Raw genomic sequence first — 21,808 nt, forward strand, 5'->3', positions numbered from 1 at the left:
AACAACTGTGGGCCATATTCTGAGTAAAGTTACGATGGAGTAACTCAGGATACTCCATCGTAACTCCCTTTTTTGACCCGTGTATATATGCTCCTGATTCTCAGAATCATTTTTGCATAGATACACTTAAGATCCGCCATCTGTAAGTCACTTACACTGGCGGATCTTAAATGCAATGACGCCGGCCGCCGCTAGATGGCATTTACATGAAGGAGTCATTTGCATATGCAAATGATCCTTCTACGCCGATTCACGAACGAGTTCGCGTCGCGTAACCGTCGCTAACGTCGTTTGCGTAAGCGGAAACTTACCCCTGCTATATGAGGGGTAAGTTTCCGCAAGTCTCACGTAGGCCATGTTACGGATGGCGTCGGGTCCCCGTCGTGTTTTTTCGTCGGATACGTCGTTTACGTAAGTCGTTCTTGAATACGACTTTACGTCAATGACGCACACGTCGGCGTCATTGACGTTTTCCGCCGAGAACTGGAGCATGCGCACTGGGCTTTTTGCAGCCCGGCGCATGCCCAGTTCTTTTGCATCGGGGGCGCGCTTCATTTGAATAGAAGCCGCCCCCTTGGAGATCCGCCAGGCTACGCCGGGACACTTACACTCCGCTGTCCCAACTTATGGAGCAAGTGGTTGGGGAATACAACACCTGCTCCAGTAAGTTGGGACAGCGTAGTGTAAGTGCCCTAAGCGAAGCAGGCGGATATTTAGAGAAAATATGGCCCTGTATCTCCACCAGCTCATCCCCCGTAGCTACTACTTGACTCTCCCTTTCAGATTTTATGCTTTAATGAGCAGGGCCCTCCGATTCCTCCTGTATTGTAACTGTACCATGTGCCCTCATGATGTAAAGCGCTGCGCAAACTGTTGGCGCTATACATTGTAGAATAATGAGCTTGCTTTTGCAGCTCTTTTTGTTTAACTGAAACCTCAAATTCAGTTGTCTGATAAAGGATGAGTCACTCTTCTGGCAATTCATTGAATTATATAAAAAAATGCTTTAGCTGTATAGGCAACTGCATAATATTAAATATTTATACCCCTGGTGCCCGAACGGTGGCCTGCAGGCCATATGATGCATCGCTCTTGGACCTCAGTAGCCTGTAGTGCAGGGGTGTCAAACTCAATTTCATTGTGGGCCCCCATCAGCATTATGATTGCCCTCAAAAGGGCCGGCTGTACCTGTAAGATTAGATGTCCAGCGCATCCCCTCCCCTTTACATTCGATGTCAAGAGCCACCCCAACATCAGAAGTTGAGTCCCCCACTCTTCCTTACATCACAGAGCACCCACCTTTCCTTATGCTGCTGCTGGGAAGAAGCTGGATGCATTGATTAAAAGCAGAAAGTAGGGGTCTGGAGTAGGACCAGGAGGGCTGGAGTTCTCCTGCAGCTGCAGGAGAGGTGCGAGGATCACATGAAATGGCCTGGAGGGCCTGATTCGGCCCACAGGCCTTGTGTTTGACACCTGTGCTGTCGTGGGAACATTGATTAGGGCAGGGGTCTCCAAATTTGGAAAGAAAAGGCCAGTTTACTGCTCTGAAGACTTTAGGGGGGCCGGACTGTGCCCAGTGGAAGTAAACAATGCCGATCTTTGGTATTAGAGAGGGAAAATAGTTGGTGTCAGTAATAATGCCTAAGGGCAGAATAAAGGCAAAGTTTGAAGACCACTGGACTAGAGTAATTGCATTGATCTCTACTAGCCTCATGTAACAGGTTTCCCATTTTCGTATTGTCTTCTGCAGGATATCTCCAGCCAAAAATGTAGCATGTCCCCACTCTCTGACCCTCATTTCTACCATTAGGTCTCTCAAGCATTACATCTATTAAACATTATGTGTGGACCTTTGGTGATGTAAGGGGCCGCATTTGAGGCCACCTTTAGCGCATAAGTTAACCATTAAATTATAAAATATTTTATATATCTGTCAGATCAAAAAACAAATACAAAATAATATTGAAATTCTGCTCTGAACACAATATGTTAAATATGTAGTAGACCATTATACATTCCCTAAAGGTAGAGATGCACTTTAGGGCAAAAAAGGAAAAAAAGAAGACAAAAACCTGTATGCATTAAAGTATTTACTAATTCAGAAATATCAAAATAATAAAAAAAGGTAAAATAAGCACATAAACATTGCAACAATCCTGTAACCATCTAAACCTGTCAATGAAACTTCTAATATGCAAGCACAATTCTAAACAGCATTCCTTGTGGTACCAGTTCTGGGTAGGAGTGAGACAGAGAGGAAGATTTACTAAAACTGGTGCACACCAAATCTGTTGCAGCTCCGAATAGAAACCAATCAGCTTCCAGGTTTTATTGTCAAAGCGTAATTGAACTACAGGATTGGTTACTACGCACAGCTGCGCCAGATTATGTGGGCACCAGTTTTAGGGAATCTCCTAAGAGTGTTTAGGGCCCAGACACAGCTACAGCTTGATGCCCCAAACGACTGACAGCACTATTGGGCATTATCAGATGCATACATCCTTATACACCCCTATGGTGCATGTACCTCGCAAAAGAGACTCTATACTGAATAATAAAAGCTGTGGACAGGTTTAAAGCGCAATTACCCAAAAGTGCAAAAGCTTTTCGTAACCTCGGCTGCACCTGAATTCTGGACAGTTAGAATCAAGCAAAGCTCCAAAATTTATGGGTAGGGTCAGAGCGCGCCAGTACACCACACCCAATTTCTATTGGCCCATCAGACGGTTTGCCTTACTGGCCACTAGGAATGTGAAGGTGGCAAACAAGCAAGGGGAGAAGTTTTGCCCAATCATGACTGCCTGGCGCTCAGGTGAAGTCATGCTATTAAAGGAGAATTTGGGGGAGATTTGCTGAAACTGGGGCATTTAGAAACCAGTGCAACTGTGCGTGGTAGCCAATCAGCTTCTAAGTTCAGCTTGTTCAATGAAGCGTTGACAATAAAACCTATTGGTTTCTATTTGCATAGTGAAAATATGGAAAGCTGCTGCAGGCATGGGTACCTGCGCTATTAAACAGTTTGATTTGGACCTTACATTCAACCCAGGTTGACACTGATGCAGGCTTCTCCTGACCGGTTTCAAAAGCCAACAAAAGCTGGTCAACTCGGGCCCTAATGCTGCCAGTGCTTCCTAAAGCTGATGTCCATGTTTCCGGTCACTTTAAATAGTTTGTGTGGACCAGGCTGGTCCAAATGAACTATTTGCTTCACCAAGTACTGCAGCATCTCTGAGCACTTTATGTAGTTTAGCTACATACAGTGCTGGATTCCGGCTGTGAAACAGAGACTTACCGTCTCACATTTTGAAAAAAAAATATTCATATGCAGTTTTGTATTCTGTGAATGGGCACCATCACGCTCTCTGACTCGGCCAGAGGAAGATTTGTATTTATTCACAGAATACAAAGCTGCCTATGAATTGCTGAGCACTGCTCGGCCAGACTCTGTTTTGTTCCAGGTATGAGACGGGAAGTCTGTCTCACAGCCGGAAATCCAGCACTATGGGCCAGATTCACCAAAGAGATACGACGGCGTTTCTCCTGATACGCCGTCGTATCTCTGTTTCTATCTATGCGACTGATTCATAGAACCAGTTACGCATAGATATCCATAAGATCCGACAGGTGTAATTGTTTTACACTGTCGGATCTTAGGATGCAATACCGCGGCCGCCGCTGGGTGGAGTGATTCAGGCACTTGCGATGAAAACTTGCGGCTGTGTAACGTATCTACGATACGTTACGCCGCCGCAGTTCTGTGTGAATCTGGCCCTATGTACTGTATGTAGCTGAAGCTACATGCAGTACATAGAAGTGCTTAGAGACACTGCAGAACTTAGTGAAGCAAATAGTTCATTTGGACCAGCTTGGTTCAAACAAACTTTTTAAAATGACATGAAACATGGACATAAGCTTTAAGCTTACCTACGTCTTGCTGTACCTGTGTGAATGGGCCATTAAAGTGGTTGCGAACCCTTTTGCCTTACCTTTTATCTATAGGTAAGGCTTACCTATAGAGGAAAGATCTCCTAAAACGTGCACCATTTAGGGGATATTTCACTTGTAGTGCGCCAATGTTGTCATCGGCGCATGCGCTGTGAAGAAACTGACCTCTGTACAGTTTCTTCCCTAGCGTTTGCCGCGAATGCGCGGGAGTGACGTCATGCGGCTCCGGCCAATCACAGAGCCAGAGTCTGCGGCCCCGTAAAAAAGAGGGGTGAAGATGGACGCGCGGTGCACAGCGGATGGCGTGGGCTTCGTTTGCAGGCAAGTGTCATAATGGGCTAGTATGCGATGCACTAGCCCTTTATGCTTTTCATTTGCAGGGCTTACACACAGCAAAAGAGGAAGTAAAACCTGTCAGGGTTTACTTTCTCTTTAGAGTGCAAGTTACATTTTTTGCAACATTTCACAAAAAAGCCCCCCTATGCAGTTCCAGATCCCCTGAACAGAACATAGTCGCTACAGCTAGAGAAGGAGCGAGCTCATTGCAGATGCGCACAGATTTAACAGGCCCAGGCAGCCGCTAAGGTTAGGGTTGCGTCCAGCCCATCCTGCAAACTTTAGAACACAGAAGGGATTGGAGGGTCCAGCAGTTTCTGCAGAGAGCCTCCCTACATCTGCAGTGGAAAGCAGGTGCAACATTTGAAAAGGAGGACTATGTACCATTCAGGGGGATCTGGAATTGCATTGGGGAATTTTTGTAAAGTGCTGCTGAAGGTGACCTTACACTTTAAGTTTATGTATAAATCAAAACTTTTCTTTTCAGTATAGGGCAGGGAAGTGTTAAAACCCTATACGTTTATTTTTTGCAGTCTGTCTCATTAGGGGCATTTATTTTCACTTCCTTGGATGCAACAGGAAGTCAGAGGTGAATTCTCCTTTTAGACAATATCGAAAGAACAGGTGTGCTCATGGGAAAATTTCCCCTCACTTCCTGTTCTGGTGAGGGCTGTAAAAATCTGACAATGGTCAATGTGAATCAATGCTGCAGAGATACAAACAGCAATGAAAACTTGGAAAGGGGGGTTCTAAGCTTTCCTCTATCAAAAAAAAAAAAATAGAAAATAAATTGTCTATGCATACAATTTAGGAGAAGAAATTGCGACACTGATGAAATGTAAACTTGTTAAAGCACAGCTACTTTGTATCGCTGAATAGTGACATTTCGCAATGTATGAAGAGTGGGTGTAAGCCGAGACGTCAGCGCAGGAGAAGTTGTGCTTTGGTCCCCTGGGATTTCTGAGGTTGTGGTCTATTGTGACGGCAAGTCTTCAGATTGTTTCAGGCTCTGAAGTCTTCAGGGAGGTGGTCACAGTTTGTTTGGATTCACCCATTTGTATGTTCCTTCATACCGGAAGCCAGCGTTCTGCATTAACACGTCACTCTCTGCAGGGCCCCGGCTGAAACAGAACAAGGTCAGAATCAGGAGAGACATCAGATCTAAAAGTGCGCAAGTGGAGTTCTAAGGAGATATAGGGGGACATTTACTAAAAGTGGAGCACTCAGAATCCGGTGCAGCTGTGCATGGTAACTAATCAGCTTCTAACTTCAGCGTGTTCAATTAGGCCCCCAGTCACACCAGCGCGACTTGTAATGCGATTTGACAGTTTAAAATTGCATGCCAAGTCGTACCCCGTTGTCTGCACTGGAAGCAGTCAAATCTGTGCGACTAGTCGCTTCCGCACTACTTTTTGCAAGTTCAGGTGCGACTTGCATAGACATCAGTGCATGAAGTCACACAGATGTCTTCCAAGTTGCACTGAAATGCTACTTTGATATCGTGAAACTTCAAGAGAAGTAGCAAAATTTCAATGTCACAATCAGTTTGATCTGGGTGTAAAGGATAAGTTCACCTTTTGTAACATGTTACACCCATATTCAGGATGTTACAAATGCTGGACACAAGTTACGTGCCCGCCATCATGCAGGGTTTTGTTTAAGGGAAGAATAAAATATCTGTTTAGGAGCTCAGGTTCAACTTGCCTTGGGTTTGGCAGACCCTGTTTAAAATTCAGCGCACCCAAACTGAGCTGCAAATCACATTACAGTCGTTTTGGGGCAATGCTTGTTTGAATATTGTTCCTAATGGGCAGAATTTACAAACTACTGTGAATAATAAAAAAAAAAAAAAAGGCATTAGAAGATGTGCACTGCCATGGGTGACGTGTATCAAAGTCAGGTAGAGGGTCTTTTCATGAGGCTTTAGGGGGCAACATTAACTATACACAAATAAAGAGGTTGTAAATTCTAAACTTTTAAGGTAAAAAAATGTTTAGGTGTCAGAGTGGCCACGTGTCTTGTTAAACTCCCTTCCACAAAAAGTCCCTATTGTGAGGTCACCAGTACGGTATTTGTAAATTTAAGTCATATCCCCTCTCAAGCGTCTCTTCTCCAGAGAGAATAGGTTACAAGCACTGAACTTTTCTTCATAACGAATATCCTCCAGACCCTTTATTAGCTTTGTTGCCCTTCTTTGTACTCTGTACTCGCTCCATTTCATCCTTTCTAAGGACTGGTGCCCAGAACTTAGAACTGGATGGCATACTCCAGGTGCGGCCGGACCAGAGTCTTGTAGAGCAAGAGAATTATCGTTTTATCTCTGGAGTTAATCCCCTTTTTAATGCATGCCACTATTCTGTTTGCTTTGTTAGCAGCAGCTTGGCATTGCATGTCATTGCTGAGCCTTTATACTACTAGAACCCCCCAGGTCCTTTTCTATCCTAGATTCCCCCAGAGGTTCTCCCCCCAGTGTATAAATTGCATTTGTATTTTTGCCACCCAAATGCATTATTTTACATTGAACCTCATTTGCCATGTAGCCGACCCCATTATTTGTTCAGATCTTTTTGCAAGGTTTCCACATCCTGCGGAGAAGTTATTTCCCTGCTTAGCTTAGTATCATCCGCAAATACAGAGATTGAACTGTGTACCCCATCCTCCAGGTCGTTTAGGAACAAATTAAACAGGATTAAGTAACTCTTCACTCTTCAACCTTTTAATCCTGTTTAACCACTTAAGCCCCGGACCAAAATGCTGCCTAAAGACCCAAGGGGTTTTTACAGTTCGGGAACTGCGTCGCTTTAACAGACAATTGCGCGGTCGTGCGACGTGGCTCCCAAACAAAATTGGCGTCTTTTTTTCCCCACAAATAGAGCTTTCTTTTGGTGGTATTTGATTACCTCTGCGGTTTTTATTTTTTGCGCTATAAACAAAAATAGAGAGAAAATTTTGAAAAAAATGCAATATTTTTTACTTTTTGCTGTAATAAATATCCCCCAAAAACATATATAACATTTTTTTTTCCCTCAGTTTAGGCCGATACGTATTCTTCTACCTATTTTTGGTAAAAAAAAAAAATCGCAATAATCGTTTATCGGTTGGTTTGCGCAAAATTTATAGCGTTTACAAAATAGGGGATAGTTTTTTGGCATTTTTTTTTTTTTACTACTAATGGCGGCGATCAGTGATTTTTTTTCGTGACTGCGACATTATGGCGGACACTTCGGACAATTTTGACACATTTTTGGGACAATTGTCATTTTCACAGCAAAAAATGCATTTAAATTGCATTGTTTATTGTGAAAATGACAGTTGCAGTTTGGGAGTTAAACACAGGGGGCGCTGTAGGAGTTAGGGATCACTGTGTATGTGTTTACTAGTGTAGGGGGGTGTGGCTGTAGGACTGACATCATTGATCGTGTCTCCCCTATAAAGGGGATGACGCGATCGATGCGCCGACACAGTGAAGCACGGGGAAGCCGTGTTTACACACGGCTCTCCCCGTTCTTCAGCTCCCGATCGGACCCCCCACCCACGTCAAGCAGAGGACGTACAGGTACGTGATTGTGCCTGTCCGTGCCATTCTGCCAACGTAAATGTACATGAGGAGGTCGGGAAGTAGTTAATGTACCCCCTATCAGGTTATTTTTGTCTGAGTGCTACTGGAAAGATTTCCCTTCACTTTGTCCCAAAGATGCATCCGAAGAGGAGAGGAAATCTCTCAAAAGTGAATGGAATTCCCTCTTAGCGAGTTGTCATAGGAATGGGTGTCCCCACTGGAGGATTTTCCCCATTTCTTGCTCTAGTGACAACTCAATGTATGGTATTCCCGCCTACTTTCTGCCTCGGTAACAGTGGTTATTAGGACAAAAAGAGTGTGAATCCTGCCAAAGAGTCCAAACCTTCCCTACGCTATCCAAAATTAAACAGAAAAGCAGTAAAAGTTTTTTTTTTTAAAAAGCTAATTTATTCTCTCTCATGTGATTATTATCTCCAATGTGATTGGCTTACTCACCTCCCATATTTGTAAGGCAGGGGTTTGATCTTTTCTTGCTCCAATTTGTGCAGAATAGGAGTAAAGATTCTCCAGGCTTCCCGCAGCTCATCACTAGAATAAAGAGACAAAACAATTACAAATACAGGACTAGAGACATCCACCTACCTCTCTGTTATATGGATAGGGACCTACCTGCGCACAAAGTGCATCTGACTCCCACAGAACACATCCAGGATTAGTCTCTCATAAGCATCTGGCAACTTCACATCCTGAAAGAGCACCAGAGACGGACAATGGGCAACAATTCCACTAAACGCAATGATATGGGAACATGTAATTCTTATGTATGCAACAGATAATTAAAGTGGAGGTCCTGCGAAAAAAAAAAAATATATTAAAAGCCAGCAGCTACAAATACTGCAGCTGCTGACTTTTAATAAATGGACACTTACTTGTACCTGTCCAGGGTGCCCGCAATGTCGGCAGCAGAAGACGAGCAATCGCTAGTCTCTCGGCTGCCCCTGCCGCCATCCTTGGTGAGGGAATCAAAACCCCCCCCCCTCCCGCTACACACGGCGGTCGGGTTCCATCGGGGAGCGATCCGGGACGACGGCACGGCTATTAGTTTATAGCCGCTCCGTCGAGATCGCTCCCCGGAGCTGAAGAACGGGGAGAGCCGTATGTAAACACGGCTTCCCCGTGCTTCACTATGGCGCTGCATCGATCGAGTGATCCCCTTTATAGGGAAGACTCGATCGATGACGTCATTCCTACAGCCACACCCCCCTACAGTTGTAAACACACACTAAGTGTACACTAAATCCTACAGCGCCACCTGTGGTTAACTCCCAAACTGCAACTGTCATTTTCACAATAAACAATGCAATTTAAATGCATTTTTTGCTGTGAAAATGACAATGGTCCCAAAAATGTGTCAAAATTGTCCGAAGTGTCCGCCATAATGTCGCAGTCACGAAAAAAAATCGCTGATCTCCGCCATTAGTAGTAAAAAATAAATAAATAATAAAAATGCAATAAAACTATCCCCTATTTTGTAAACGCTATAAATTTTGCGCAAACCAATCGATAAACGCTTATTGCGATTTTTTTTTACCAAAAATAGGTAGAAGAATACGTATCGGCCTAAACTGAGGAAATTTTTTTTTTTTTATATATGTTTTTGGGGGATATTTATTATAGCAAAAAGTAAAAAATATTGAATTTTTTTCAAAATTGTCGCTCTATTTTTGTTTATAGCGCAAAAAATAAAAACCGCAGAGGTGATCAAATACCACCAAAAGAAAGCTCTATTTGTGGGGAAAAAAGGACGCCAATTTTGTTTGGGAGCCACGTCGCACGACCGCGCAATTGTCTGTTAAAGCGACGCAGTCCCGAACTGTAAAAACACCTTGGGTCTTTAGGCAGCATATTAGTCGGGGCTTAAGTGGTTAAAGGAGCGCAATTCAATGATACTTGAACAAAAAAATATCTGCATGGTTGAGCTGCCAAAAGGAAGCCTTTACTGCGCCAATGCCACAAAAAAAGCCAAATGAGGCATGTCAAGGTGTTATTGGGCATATTGTATCCAGGCTTTTTTGTGGAACTTGTACAGTAAAGGCTTCTTTCTGGCAACTTGACCATGAAGCTCTTATTGTATCATTGTATTGTTCTCCTTAAAAACAACTACACCATCTTTTTCTAGAGCAGCCTGTATTTCTCCTGAGGTTACCTGTGGGTTTTTCTTTGTATCCTGAACAGTTCCTGTGGCAGTTGTAGCTGAACTCTTTCTTGATCTACCGGACCTTGGCATCAAGAGATTCCAAACTTTTACACTTCTTATTAAGTGATTGAACAGTACTGTCTGGCATACTCAAGGCTTTGGATATCTTTGTATATCCTTTTCCATCTTTGTAAAGTTTCATTACCTTGTTAAGCAGGTCTTTTGACTGTTCTTTTCTATCTCCTCAAAGCTCAATGTCTAGCCTGATTAGTACATCCATGTGAGAGCTAACAAACTCATTTAGCTAGATTCAGTAAGAGTTAGGCCGGCGTATCAGTAGATACGCCGACCTAACTCGGAATCTGCGCCGACCTAAGTTTAAGTGTATTCTCAAACAGAGATACACTTAAACCTATCTAAGATATGACAGCTTGCGCCGTCCTATCTTAGGGTGCAATATTTAGGCTGGCCGCTAGGTGGTGCTTCCATTGCGGTCGGCGTAGAATATGTAAATCACTAGATACGCCTATTCACGAACGTACGCCCGGCCGACGCAGTACAGATACGCCGTTTACGTAACGCACTATCAGTCCTAAAGATATTCCATCAAATAGCTGGAATAGTAATGTTAAAGTATGGCGTCGAAATTCAGATTTACGTCATTTACGTCCACGTCGAAACCAATAGGCCCGTGCGGCGTATGTTGCCGCAATGCACACTGGCATATGTAGGCGGACAGCGCATGTGCCGTTCCAAAAAAACGTCAATCACGTCAGGTCAATCAAAATTAACATTAAACACGCCGCCTCAGCCTATTTTGAATTAGGCGCCCTTACGCCCGCCTGCTTTAGGCTACGCCACCGTAACTTAGCAGGCAAGTACTATGTGAATCATGTACTTGCCTCGCTAACTTACGGCGGTGTAGTGTAAACACGATACGCTATGCCGCTGCAAAGTTAGGACGCTCTTTGTGAATCTACCCCATTGACTACTTATACACAGACCCTAATTGTGATATGAAAAGTGTGAGAAATGAACCTTTAAATTGACATTTAATCTGTGTGTGCCACCTTCTGTGTTTGTACCAAGGCCAAACATTCCAGGGTATGTAAACTTTTTATCAGGGCTATTTGGGTGATTTGTTATGATTTAGAAAGGATCCCAAAAACTATAATAAAATCGCTTCATGTGATTGCTATCCTTAAATAAAAAAATGTTTTTTGGCATGATCATATTTTTAATACTAAATGCCAAAAATGTCACAATTTTTACCAGGGTGTTCAAACTTTTGAGCACAACTGTAGTAGCAGCTAGACAGAGATGCAGAAATAAAATGTAGCTGTGTGCAATATAACTATTGTGCAATTTTTATTTTAATCAAGGAGCCCCTCTAAGTATGAACCCCACATCCCATGACCAGTTCTCTACATGTGTTGCAGATACCTTGTATCTATTCCCATATGTAAGGTCCAACTCGGACTCCTCAGGATTAAAGAACATCCCTGGCTTCTTGGTCATCATCTTGGTGTAAACGGCTTCATTGGGCTGCACTCTTATCACCAGCTCATTCCTCTTAGACTGTCCCTGGAAAATGTCACCTGGAACATCTCGGAACTGCAGCCTCACCTCGGCCTTCCTCTCATTCAGAGCCTTCCCACAGCGCATGATGAACGGGACACCTGGAGTATGACAATCACACATGAGTGCTTCACCCTGAACGCAGTTTGTGATATTTAAAATTAGAGTTACAAAGAGCAAATATGGCTCATGTCAACAAATCAACTGTGCAAGGTGTCCTACTTCACCCAATCAGCTCTGCAAACTGTCCAACTTCAACCAATCAGCTGTCTTTGTATTCAAGTATTTATGGTTTCAGAATGACCAGATGCGTAGAGACGTTATAGGTGCCATCTTACTGCATATGTCAGGCATGCAGGGCAATCGCGGCCCGCATTCCGGTTTTGGACGGCCCGCCTGGTTATTTTGACATGTCTTTTGTGGCCCCCAACAAATCCCCGAGTGCCAGGGGCCACAAAAGAAATGCATGCTGGCTGCCTTGGAGGAGGCGGGACGAGCGCTGTGCATACAGGAGTACTTCCTGTTTACACGGCGACCTGTGTAAAAGGAAGTCCTGTCTCTTGCACTGCCATTGGACGACTGTTCTGTCCATCACAGGAGGTTGGACTTTCGATTAAAGAGGCTGCCAATAAAACAGAAAATTCTCCTGTATGCCTGTCGGCGCTTGTACTGCCCCCTCCCTGTCTCCTCCAATGCTGCAGATGAATAAATCAGGCTGCAATGGTGAGTCTGCATTCATGGCAAGGGGGTGCTGCATTCAGGGCAAGGGGGGTGCTGCATTCAGGGCACTTGTGAGGCTGTATTGATGGGCAGTGACCCTTATTTTGATTCACAGTTCTTTATTTAAAATTTAAGATTTTTTAAAGTGAAGGTGCGTGTTATATGCCGATAAATTCGGTATATCCAAATACGCCCAAGCTCATCTCCTCACCACACACAGCCACAAAGGCAAGAGAATTCTTGTTGGGCAGTGTATTAGTGCTCAAATGAACACACTTAGACCAAATTTTAATGGTTCACAGAATGTCAGGCAAAATGGCCGGCCCCCGCGCAAAATGGCCGGCCCCCCGCGCATGTGCACTTCATCAAATCTGGCCCTCTTTGAAAAAAGTTTGGACACCCCTAGCATATGTAAACATGAGCATAATCTAAAAATGCCAATATAGACGTCAGCCAGCTGTAGGCCTCACGCTGCAATATGAAATAAATATACTGAGAATGAGAGCACAGACAGGACAGAATGACCTCTTACCATCCCATCGTTCATTCTGTATATACAGCACAGCAGTGGCAAATGTTGGGGTGGAAGATCCTTTAGGTACTGTGGGATCGTCCAGATAGCCCTTTTGCTCTTCACCTTTTCCTTCCGGATTTCCAACGTATTGTCCCAAAACAATATTGGGAAGGGTCAGCTCAGGAACACACTTCAGTACTTTCACCTGCAAAGAGATCAAACTTATTTAAAGCCCAATGACTTTAGTTTGTCTGGTCTACACAGTCGTTTGCTTCGATAGCAGATGCACCTGCTGGTAGTGCTGTATAAACTGTATGTAGCTGATGCTGTATACAGTATACAGCGCTGGAGACTTCCCGTCCAATTCTCGGAACAAAATAGAGTCGGGCAGAATACTGCTCAGCCATTCACAGGAAGCATTGTATTTCCTCAAAGTAATGAATGGGCACACAGGCCGGAAGATGTCACAATCTCCACCTCAGCCAGAGGAAGCCCTGTTCTCATTGATAAAATACAATACTTCCTGTAAAATGGCTGATCATCACTCAGCAGACTTAAAGGGGCTGTAAAGGTAGAAAAAAAAAAATCCCTCGATTGCTTCCTTTACCTTAGTGCAGTCTTGAGTGAGTGAGTGAGAAACTTGTAAAGCGCAACACATGCGAACTGAATCGCCTCTGGGCGCTGTATCCATTTCATGGGTAAGGAACCCCTTGACCTCAGAAGAGATGGGTTTTAATCTTTCTCCTGAGGGCCAAGTGGTCCGACTCCAGTCGGATGGTGGTTGGTAATGCATTCCACAGGCGAGGTCCTTGGACTGCAAATCTTCGATCTCCTTTGGACTTGTATCTGGCTTTGGGTATCTGGAGGAGGTTTTGATTGGTGGATCGCAGAATGCGATTGGGGTTATGGGCTTTTATTTTTTCGCATAGATATTGGGGGGCGTTGCCTTGAATACACTTATGTATTAGGCAGAGTGCCTTGAAAGTGATTCTGTGTTTTACTGGCAACCAATGAAGGGATCTCAGTGAAGGTGAGATTGATTCTCATGGTTTTTTTCCGGTCACTAGTTGAGCGGCCGTATTTTGAACAACTTGTAGACGAGTGATTTGGTATTTGGGGAGTCCTAGATAGAGGGCATTTGCGTAGTCGAGTCTGGAGTTGATAATTGTCCCCACCACGACTGCAATGTCCTCTTTCGGGATAAAGGGGGTGAGTCTGCGTAGTAGGCGCAGCAGATGGTGGGATCCGCTGACTACAGACCCTATTTGTGCATCCATTGTCATGTAGGTATCGAAAATGACTCCGAGACTTTTGACTTTGGTGCTAGGGGTGATAGTTTTACCCAGAATGGGTGGGGGAGTCCATGTTGACGCGGGGTGATTTTTCCGGTTAGCGTGAAACAGGAGAAGTTCTGTTTTCGAACCGTTGAGTTTAAGATAACTGTTTGTCATCCAGTTATCTATTAGGCCCCGTACAGACGAGCTGACAGTCTGATGAAAACGGTCCGCCGGACCATTTTCATCAGACATGTCCGCTGGGAGATTTCGGTCTGATGGCTGTACACACCATCAAACCAAAATCCGCGCGGACAGAGAATGCGGTGACGTAGACGACACCGACGTTCTCTATCGTGCGAGTTCAATGCTTCCACGCATGCGTCGAATCAATTTGACGCATGCGCGGGATTTCAGTCCGCTGGTTAGACGTACTAACCAGCGGACATGTACGACGGACAGCTCTCCAGCGGACAAGTTTCTTAGCATGCTAAGAAACTTTTGTCCGCTAGCCTGTACACACGATCAGATCTGTCCGCCGACACTGGTCCGCGGACCAGTTTCAGCGGACAGATCCGGTCGTGTGTACGAGGCCTTAGAGTGAGGCATTTCTCTAGTCCAAGAGAATGATCCTTTTTGTTGCAGATGCGGAAATACAGTTGTGCGTCGTCTGCATAGGAGTAGTAAAGTAACTTCTGGTTACTGATGATTTCAAAGAGAGGGCGAAGATAGATATTAAACAATACGGGTGACAAGGGAGATCCCTGAGGGATTCCGCATGATACCGTACGTTTTTCAGAAGTGAAAGACCCCAGTTTCACTATTTGTGATCGGTTTTCCAAGAAGGAGGAAGTCCTCCTTCACTTACCTCATCCTTCCATTTTGCTTTTAAATGTCCTTATTTCTTCTGAGAAATCCTCACTTCCTGTTCTTCTGTCTGTAACTCCACACAGTAATGCAAGGCTTTCTCCCTGCTGTGGAGTGTCGTGCTCGCCCCCTCCCTTGGACTACAGGAGAGTCAGGACGCTCTCTACGTTGCAGATAGAGAAAGGAGCTGTGTGTTAGTGGGCGTCCTGACTCTAGTCCAAGGGAGGGGGCGAGCACAACACTCCACACCAGGGAGAAAGCCTTGCATTACTGTGTGGAGTTAGCAAAGAAAAATGGAAGGATGAGGTAAGTGAAGGAGCACTAAGGTAAAGGAAGCTATTTAGGGGGGGGGGGATTGTACCTTTACAACCCCCTTTAATTTTGTTCTGGGAACATTATTGAAAGTCCCCATACCATTGCCAGAACACTGCCAAGGCTACATACAGTTTATACAGCTCTCCTTCGCCTTCCTCTGGATCAACTGTGGTTTTTATTGGTTGAACTGGATGGACTTGTGTGTATTTTTTTAATCTGACTAACTAAATTGTAACTAAAGCTTGTGTAGGAACTGGTAAAATGAGAAATCGGGTTCATGTATCAGAAGGCACAATTTATTACAGAATACAATTGATTGGCACATTACCTTCTCATCTCGCACATCATCAGAGCTGGTAGACACCGGTTTCTCCATGGCTACCAAGCACATCATTTGCAGCAAGTGATTCTGCATCACATCTCTAGAGAACAGAGATACACAAAAGGATGAGATAACATCCCTAGGGGTGACCAACAGATATACCCGTTACACTGATATTACCTGATAATTCCAAATTCATCAAAGTATCCTCCACGACCCTGAGTGCCAAATGGTTCCTTGAAGGTCAACACCACTGAAGCGATGTGATCCCGGTTCCATAGCGGCCCAAATATCCGGTTGGCAAATCTAAAATACATCAAGGGACGGTGAGTAAAATATTAGAGGCAGGCATTATGCAAGTAAAAGGATCGTCCATTGATCTAACCTGAGCACCATGAAGTTCTGTACCATCTCCTTGCCCAAATAATGGTCAATACGATAAATCTGGTTCTCCTGGTAGAGTGAAGAGATATGCTCAGATAACGTGTTTGAACTTTCCAAATCCTTCCCAAAGGGTTTCTCCACAATCACCCGATTCCAGCCACTTCATAATAAGGAGAAAAAAAAAAACACATAAAACTCAAAATATAACAATAGATGAACTAAAGTTGACCGATCGTGACCAAATACCAAATATCACTTTGCCGCTATTGACATCAGCTGGTATCAGTAGAACTCCTAAGATACGAGTAATGAAAGCAATAAATAAGGAGTAATAAAATGTTCCCAGGACAACACAATCATAATTCTGCCAGTGGCTGTTCATTCATTCAACAAAAGAATGTATGGTGTTTCTGTAACTTTATTATTAAAGGGTCACTAAATGAAAAAAAATGTTTTGACTGAAATGACTGTTTACAGGGTATTTAGTTTTAGCATGTAATGCTGTATCTGTGCTGGACAGTGCCATAGAGCAGTATTGGTTTGAAAACGAAACTAAAATCTTCCAGTACTGTGGTGATCAGGAAACAGACAACCAGGAAGTGTCCAAAACAGAGGAGAATTACAGCTACATCAGAGCAAAAACCAACAATGAGGACATGAAACCAGGACTGCAGTAAGGTAAAAAATCCTTTAGTAACCCTTTAAGTGCAATTATTAATGTGGTTCTAAAGTCAAAATGTTTTTTTTACCTTAATGCATTCCCTGGATTAGGGTAAACCTTTCCTACTACCTGTTCTATCCCCATCCGTAATCGCTTATCTGGCTCCTGCCACCGCTCCAGCTGCAGCACCGCTGCTCTCTCTTCCTGGTCTCACAGGAGACACTGAGGGCAGCAGGAGCGACAGGCTCCTCCAACTGCTGTCAAACTCGTTAGGAGGGAACAGGGGCATGGCTTGCCAGCACTGTGTGTGTCCAGGGATGCACACAGCCCAGTTAGGGAGTACACACGTGCTTCCATAGCACCCGACTTGCTAAGGAGGCACCAAGAGGAGGGAGGAATGGAGAGCGCAGGCAGGTTAGGGACAGGAGAGGAGGTAAGGGACTTTTTTGTGCAATATAACATTACAAATTTACCACTTATAAGCCAGTAAGTTATATTGTTGAATCGATTCTCAAACCATTTTTGTTGAGACATTCTGTTGCTGTGAACAGTCCGTCGCTTGGAATCGCCATTTGTAGGGTTTGTGTAACTTGACAAGGGTGCACATGTGTACGACTCATTTGACAAGCACAATGCAAAATACTGGAACAGAAATGTACCCCATTCAGATCATTTGCACCAGACTCAAAACAGCCCAAGCACAGCCGAAAGCAGGAGAGGCTTGCACCGGTAATATTCAACTCCCTCTAACTGCCCATTCAGCCTATCACAGGGCAAGGGAAATAGATACATGGATGGATAAGGGTGATTTACAAATTGGACATATGAGCATTTCCTTTTAAATAGAATTGAAGTTTGGCTGTAACAGTAAGCAGGCAGGCTTTTGTGGCAGAAGAGACTTGCAATGTCTCTTTGGCAATAAAATGCCCCTGCTTTCCTGTTCACGATCTTCTCTGGTGCTGTAAACTGAGCTGTGCAGCGCAGCTTACAGTGCTGGAACAATGATGAGACGAGATCTGCGCAGGAGTGATGTCATTCTGCTCAGGCCAATGAAGATGGCCAAAAACTGGCACAAAGAAGAATACTCCGGCACCACTGAGGGAGCATTGGCAAGGCAAGTTTTGTGTTCCACTTTAATGCCCAACTCCAGGAATTAGAAGGGGAAAAAAATAAAAATAAATCTACGCTGGGTAGGGTTAAATAATTCCTATGTGTAGGGGGGTAGAGGAAAAGACAGGATTACTTACCCTATCCCCATCTAGAGCAAGTTCCAGCACTGCCCTCTTCTGCTCGAAGCTCCAGCCTGTGGGTGGTTCCTCAGTACAACATAAATACTGTATTGTACACGGTGGGGGTGAATAGGCGACCCTGTTCGTGAACGGCTTAGAGAGGAGGATGTGGGGGCTAAAGCATGGAATAAGGTAGGTATTACTCCTTATTCTGGCACCCCTAGATGTGTTTTTTGGGGGGCCCAGAGTTGGGGTATGAGAAAGTTGGGGTTCTTACTTTCCAATGGCCCATGTAGCCTTAATGCAGTGTAGCTCCATGTAGCCTGGGTGATCCAAATGTGATATGAAGGATTTTTTGACACTTACAAGGAATTAAACTTCGCTAAAAACCTAGGGCCAGATTCACAGAAGAGATACGACGGCGTATCTCCTGATACGCCTTCGTATCTCCGAGATACGCTTGTCGTATCTATGCGCCTGATTCATAGAATCAGTTACGCATAGCTAGCCCTAAGATCCGACAGGTGTAATTGACTTACACCGTCGGATCTTAGGCTGCAATTCTAGGCCGGCCGCTAGGTGGCGATTCCATTGCGGTCGGCGTAGAATATGCAAATGACTAGTTACACCGATTCACGAACGTCCGCTTTACCCGTCGCTCTAACTTTACGTTGTTTCCGTCGAGATACGCCGCGTAAAACTAAGGATGCCCTCTAGGTGGAGTAGCCAATGTTAAGTATGGCCGTCGTTCCCGCGTCGAAGTTTGAAAATTCACGCAAGTCGTCCGTGAATGGCGCTAGACACCATTTACGTTAACGTCGAAACCAATGACGTCCTTGCGACGTCATTTAGCGCAATGCACGTCGGGTAATTTGACGGACGGAGCATGCACAGTACGTTCGGCTCGGGAACGCGCCTAATTTAAATGGTGCCCGCCCCATTTGAATTAGGCGGGCTTGCGCCGAGCGGATTTACGTTACACCGCCGCAAGTTTGCAGGTAAGTGCTTTGTGAATCAGGCACTTACGCTGTAAACTTGCGGCGGTGTAACGTAAATGGAATACGTTACGCCGCCGCTGCGTAACAGAATTCTCTGTGAATCTGGCCCCTATTTTCTAAAATGCCCCCCCCCAGGAAATTCTTGACATAATATGCACTTCATCCGTCAAAGGAAGCCTCCAGCGTTGTGCTTGGGCACTTGCATCTTCTCCCGGTCTTCCTTCTGGGTTTGCACAGTTCAGCTGGTTAAATGGCCCGGCTATGATGATGTCACTCCTACACATGGGCACGGGAGTCACGTCATAACAACACAGAGTGGGTGACATAATGTAACCTGAGCTGTGCATGTACCGCTGACCAATAGGTTCTCTGCCGTTATAAAAACCTTGCCTGTCAGCGTTTTTTTTTATTTAATAGTACTTTAAAGCAGAAGAATGCAGCCTGCAAAGCATAGTTTGGGAACACGTCTGAGCATGTGACCCATGTCCTATAAACAATAATGCATCAACACTAAAGACAAGGAAATATCATTGCTTACATTGCACTCATGCAGGTTAACTTGATGTTCCGAGTGACGTCATGATACACGCTGGGTGGTACTGCCAAATAGAATAAGCGGTTAGCTTTGCTCCCATTAGGCAGTGACTGCAAATGCTGGTTAAGTGCTTTGAAAGAAGCTTCATCCGAGTACTGTCCAGATACATAGGAATTCCTCTTAAAGAAGGAGTCCAATTTCTGTGCATCACTTGCTGTGGCCTACGGCACAATAAACAGACAGACAGACATTTAGAAGTAGTAACATGGATATTCCACATGGTGGCGACGTCCGTCTTTGCATTAAAGTAGAGATTGTTATAAATCCTGAAATAGGATATCCACTCAAAGTGCAGAACAGGCACTTTAGAGGAAATCTTTGCTAGGATAACTATGGAAGCTTCCATTGCTGATCAGCTGTCAGGCAGTCATACTAATGCAGAGCAAATATGCAAATCAGGTGCTAGAATTTCACTGGCTGCATGCTCGTTACCAGCCAGCGCTTTAGAAGGCACTGTAGTTTGTAAAAGCAAGGCAAGTAGCCTTTTCAGGAAGGGCTAACATTGGCGGTGTATAGATTATAGTTTGTGCATGGCATGCATTACCCCTGGAATGATTTTCACCAAGCAAAGCCAAGTAACAGGCTTCCTCTGTCATGGTAGCCTTTAACTTTGTTAGGTCTACTTTAGCAGGGCTCCATAAAGAGCCATTCTCAGTTTTTTTTTTCCTGCTGTTGGTACACTGTTGGGGTGATTTGCCCTCACTTCCCGTTCCAAAGAGATAACAAGAAATGAGAGAAGCATTGCTTTTCCAGTACATACTAAACTAACTCAAAATTAAGCCTGAAAATTAAGCCACCATAGGACTTTGGCCTATGCAAGGTATATTCAGAACTCCACTGGATAATCTGCAATTTGCTACAATGCTTGCAATATGCTTTACCTGATCATAAACAGATGATCATCATCCATTGGGGCTCCGACAGAGCTCCCTGGACAGCTCTTCATGGAGGGGGAAAAAATTGGTCAGAGAAGTCTGAAAACCTTTTCCAACACTGAGATTGTGCCGTAGGTGTCTCATCCAAAATAATGAAGTGGGGCTATAGGTGCCCCCTTCCAAGATAATAAGATGGTGCTATAGATGGCCTATTTGAAATAATGAGATGGTGCTACAGGTGCCCTGTCCAAGTTAATCATCTGGTGAAAAACAAAGTGCAGCGCCTCTAAGGCTGGGTTCACACTACTACACTACTTTCATCCTACTTTGCTCTGCTACATTGGTCCTACATTTATCCTACATTGGTCCTACATCCATCCTACTTTCATGAACAGGATACTACTTTGGTCCGACTTCAATGACATTCAATGGGCCTGAAGTAGGATCAATGTAGGACCAAAAGTAGTACAGGGAGCATTTTCAAAGTCGGACCGACTTGTGTAGGACGCTACAAGACGCTCTCATAGGGAAACATTGAACACAGAGCAAAGTAGGATGAAAGTAGTGTAGTAGTGTGAACCCAGCCTAAGGCAAAAAGAAGGACCCCCACCGTAGGAGGAGTACTAAATAAGTGGAATAAATCACAAATGTGCAATAATAATATAAAAAAATAGACAAAATGAGATAATTGTCCATAAAAAGTGATGATAAAAAGACATCAAATTATACACGGAGAGTGAGACATGGTTCCTTGCAATATCCACGCAGAAAAATTCCCCTCAGGAGCATAATCCCCATCCGAGCAAAAAAAGAATTGGGTACTCTTATGGGATTTGATGGACCCAAAACACCATACAGCGGTGGGTCTAATGAGCATGGACAGCCAAATGACTGGTCTAGTTGATTCTGTTATCAAACTCCTCACTTTCCAACGGGGTGCAAATCTCCACGATGAATAGCCAAGTTGCCCAACCTCAAGGTTACCAGTTAGGATCCACTTGCCGTAATGGATTGAACCAATTTTCACTGAACTTGATAAGTTCCAGACATAAAAGAAAAAAAAAAAAAGAGGGGACAGGGAGAACGCCTCCCCAAAATTCCATACACAAGATAAAAATCCATTGGAAAGCATCCACATCAAAATAAAAGGTCAAAAAGTTTGCACAGCGTTGGAGTGCCTGGGGCCAGTGTATGTGCCTGACTGGTTTCGTCTGCTAAGACTTCAACTGGGGCATACACTCACCCTCCACTCCACTGTGCTTAAATACTAATGCAAACAATAAGGTGCTTACGTGGGACCCCGCTCCTCAGCACCATGTGAATAGAGCGTGCGTTCCAAACGGGAATCTACGGCCCCGTGGTGACGTCACTGCATGCGTACCAAGGACAGGAAGTTGCAATGAACATGAGCTCTCATAAAAATGCCCTAATATTCCCTTATAAATATATGAAAAGCCCCGATCCCTTGTAGCCACTCC

At 44.3% G+C, this 21,808-nt stretch overlaps 1 protein-coding gene across 3 annotated transcripts in view; it reads right to left on the minus strand.

The window, feature by feature from the left end:
* Window positions 1-4,962: 4,962 nt before the first annotated feature.
* The window catches only part of G6PD (glucose-6-phosphate dehydrogenase), a 70,913-nt gene continuing 54,067 nt past the window's right edge, over window positions 4,963-21,808 (minus strand). For all 3 annotated transcript variants that reach the window (XM_040324828.1, XM_040324829.1, XM_040324831.1), the window contains exons 5-13: window positions 19,399-19,616; window positions 15,974-16,132; window positions 15,769-15,894; window positions 15,595-15,688; window positions 12,829-13,015; window positions 11,442-11,677; window positions 8,471-8,547; window positions 8,297-8,389; window positions 4,963-5,402 (exon numbers count right to left, since the gene is read on the minus strand). In XM_040324828.1, coding sequence (XP_040180762.1) covers window positions 5,312-5,402; window positions 8,297-8,389; window positions 8,471-8,547; window positions 11,442-11,677; window positions 12,829-13,015; window positions 15,595-15,688; window positions 15,769-15,894; window positions 15,974-16,132; window positions 19,399-19,616 — 1,281 coding nt within the window. In that variant the 3' untranslated portion in view covers window positions 4,963-5,311. The remainder of the gene's footprint in view (window positions 5,403-8,296; window positions 8,390-8,470; window positions 8,548-11,441; window positions 11,678-12,828; window positions 13,016-15,594; window positions 15,689-15,768; window positions 15,895-15,973; window positions 16,133-19,398; window positions 19,617-21,808) is intronic.

Source organism: Rana temporaria, chromosome 9 (genome assembly GCF_905171775.1).
Source record: "Rana temporaria chromosome 9, aRanTem1.1, whole genome shotgun sequence".
Classification (NCBI taxonomy): Eukaryota; Metazoa; Chordata; class Amphibia; order Anura; family Ranidae; genus Rana; species Rana temporaria.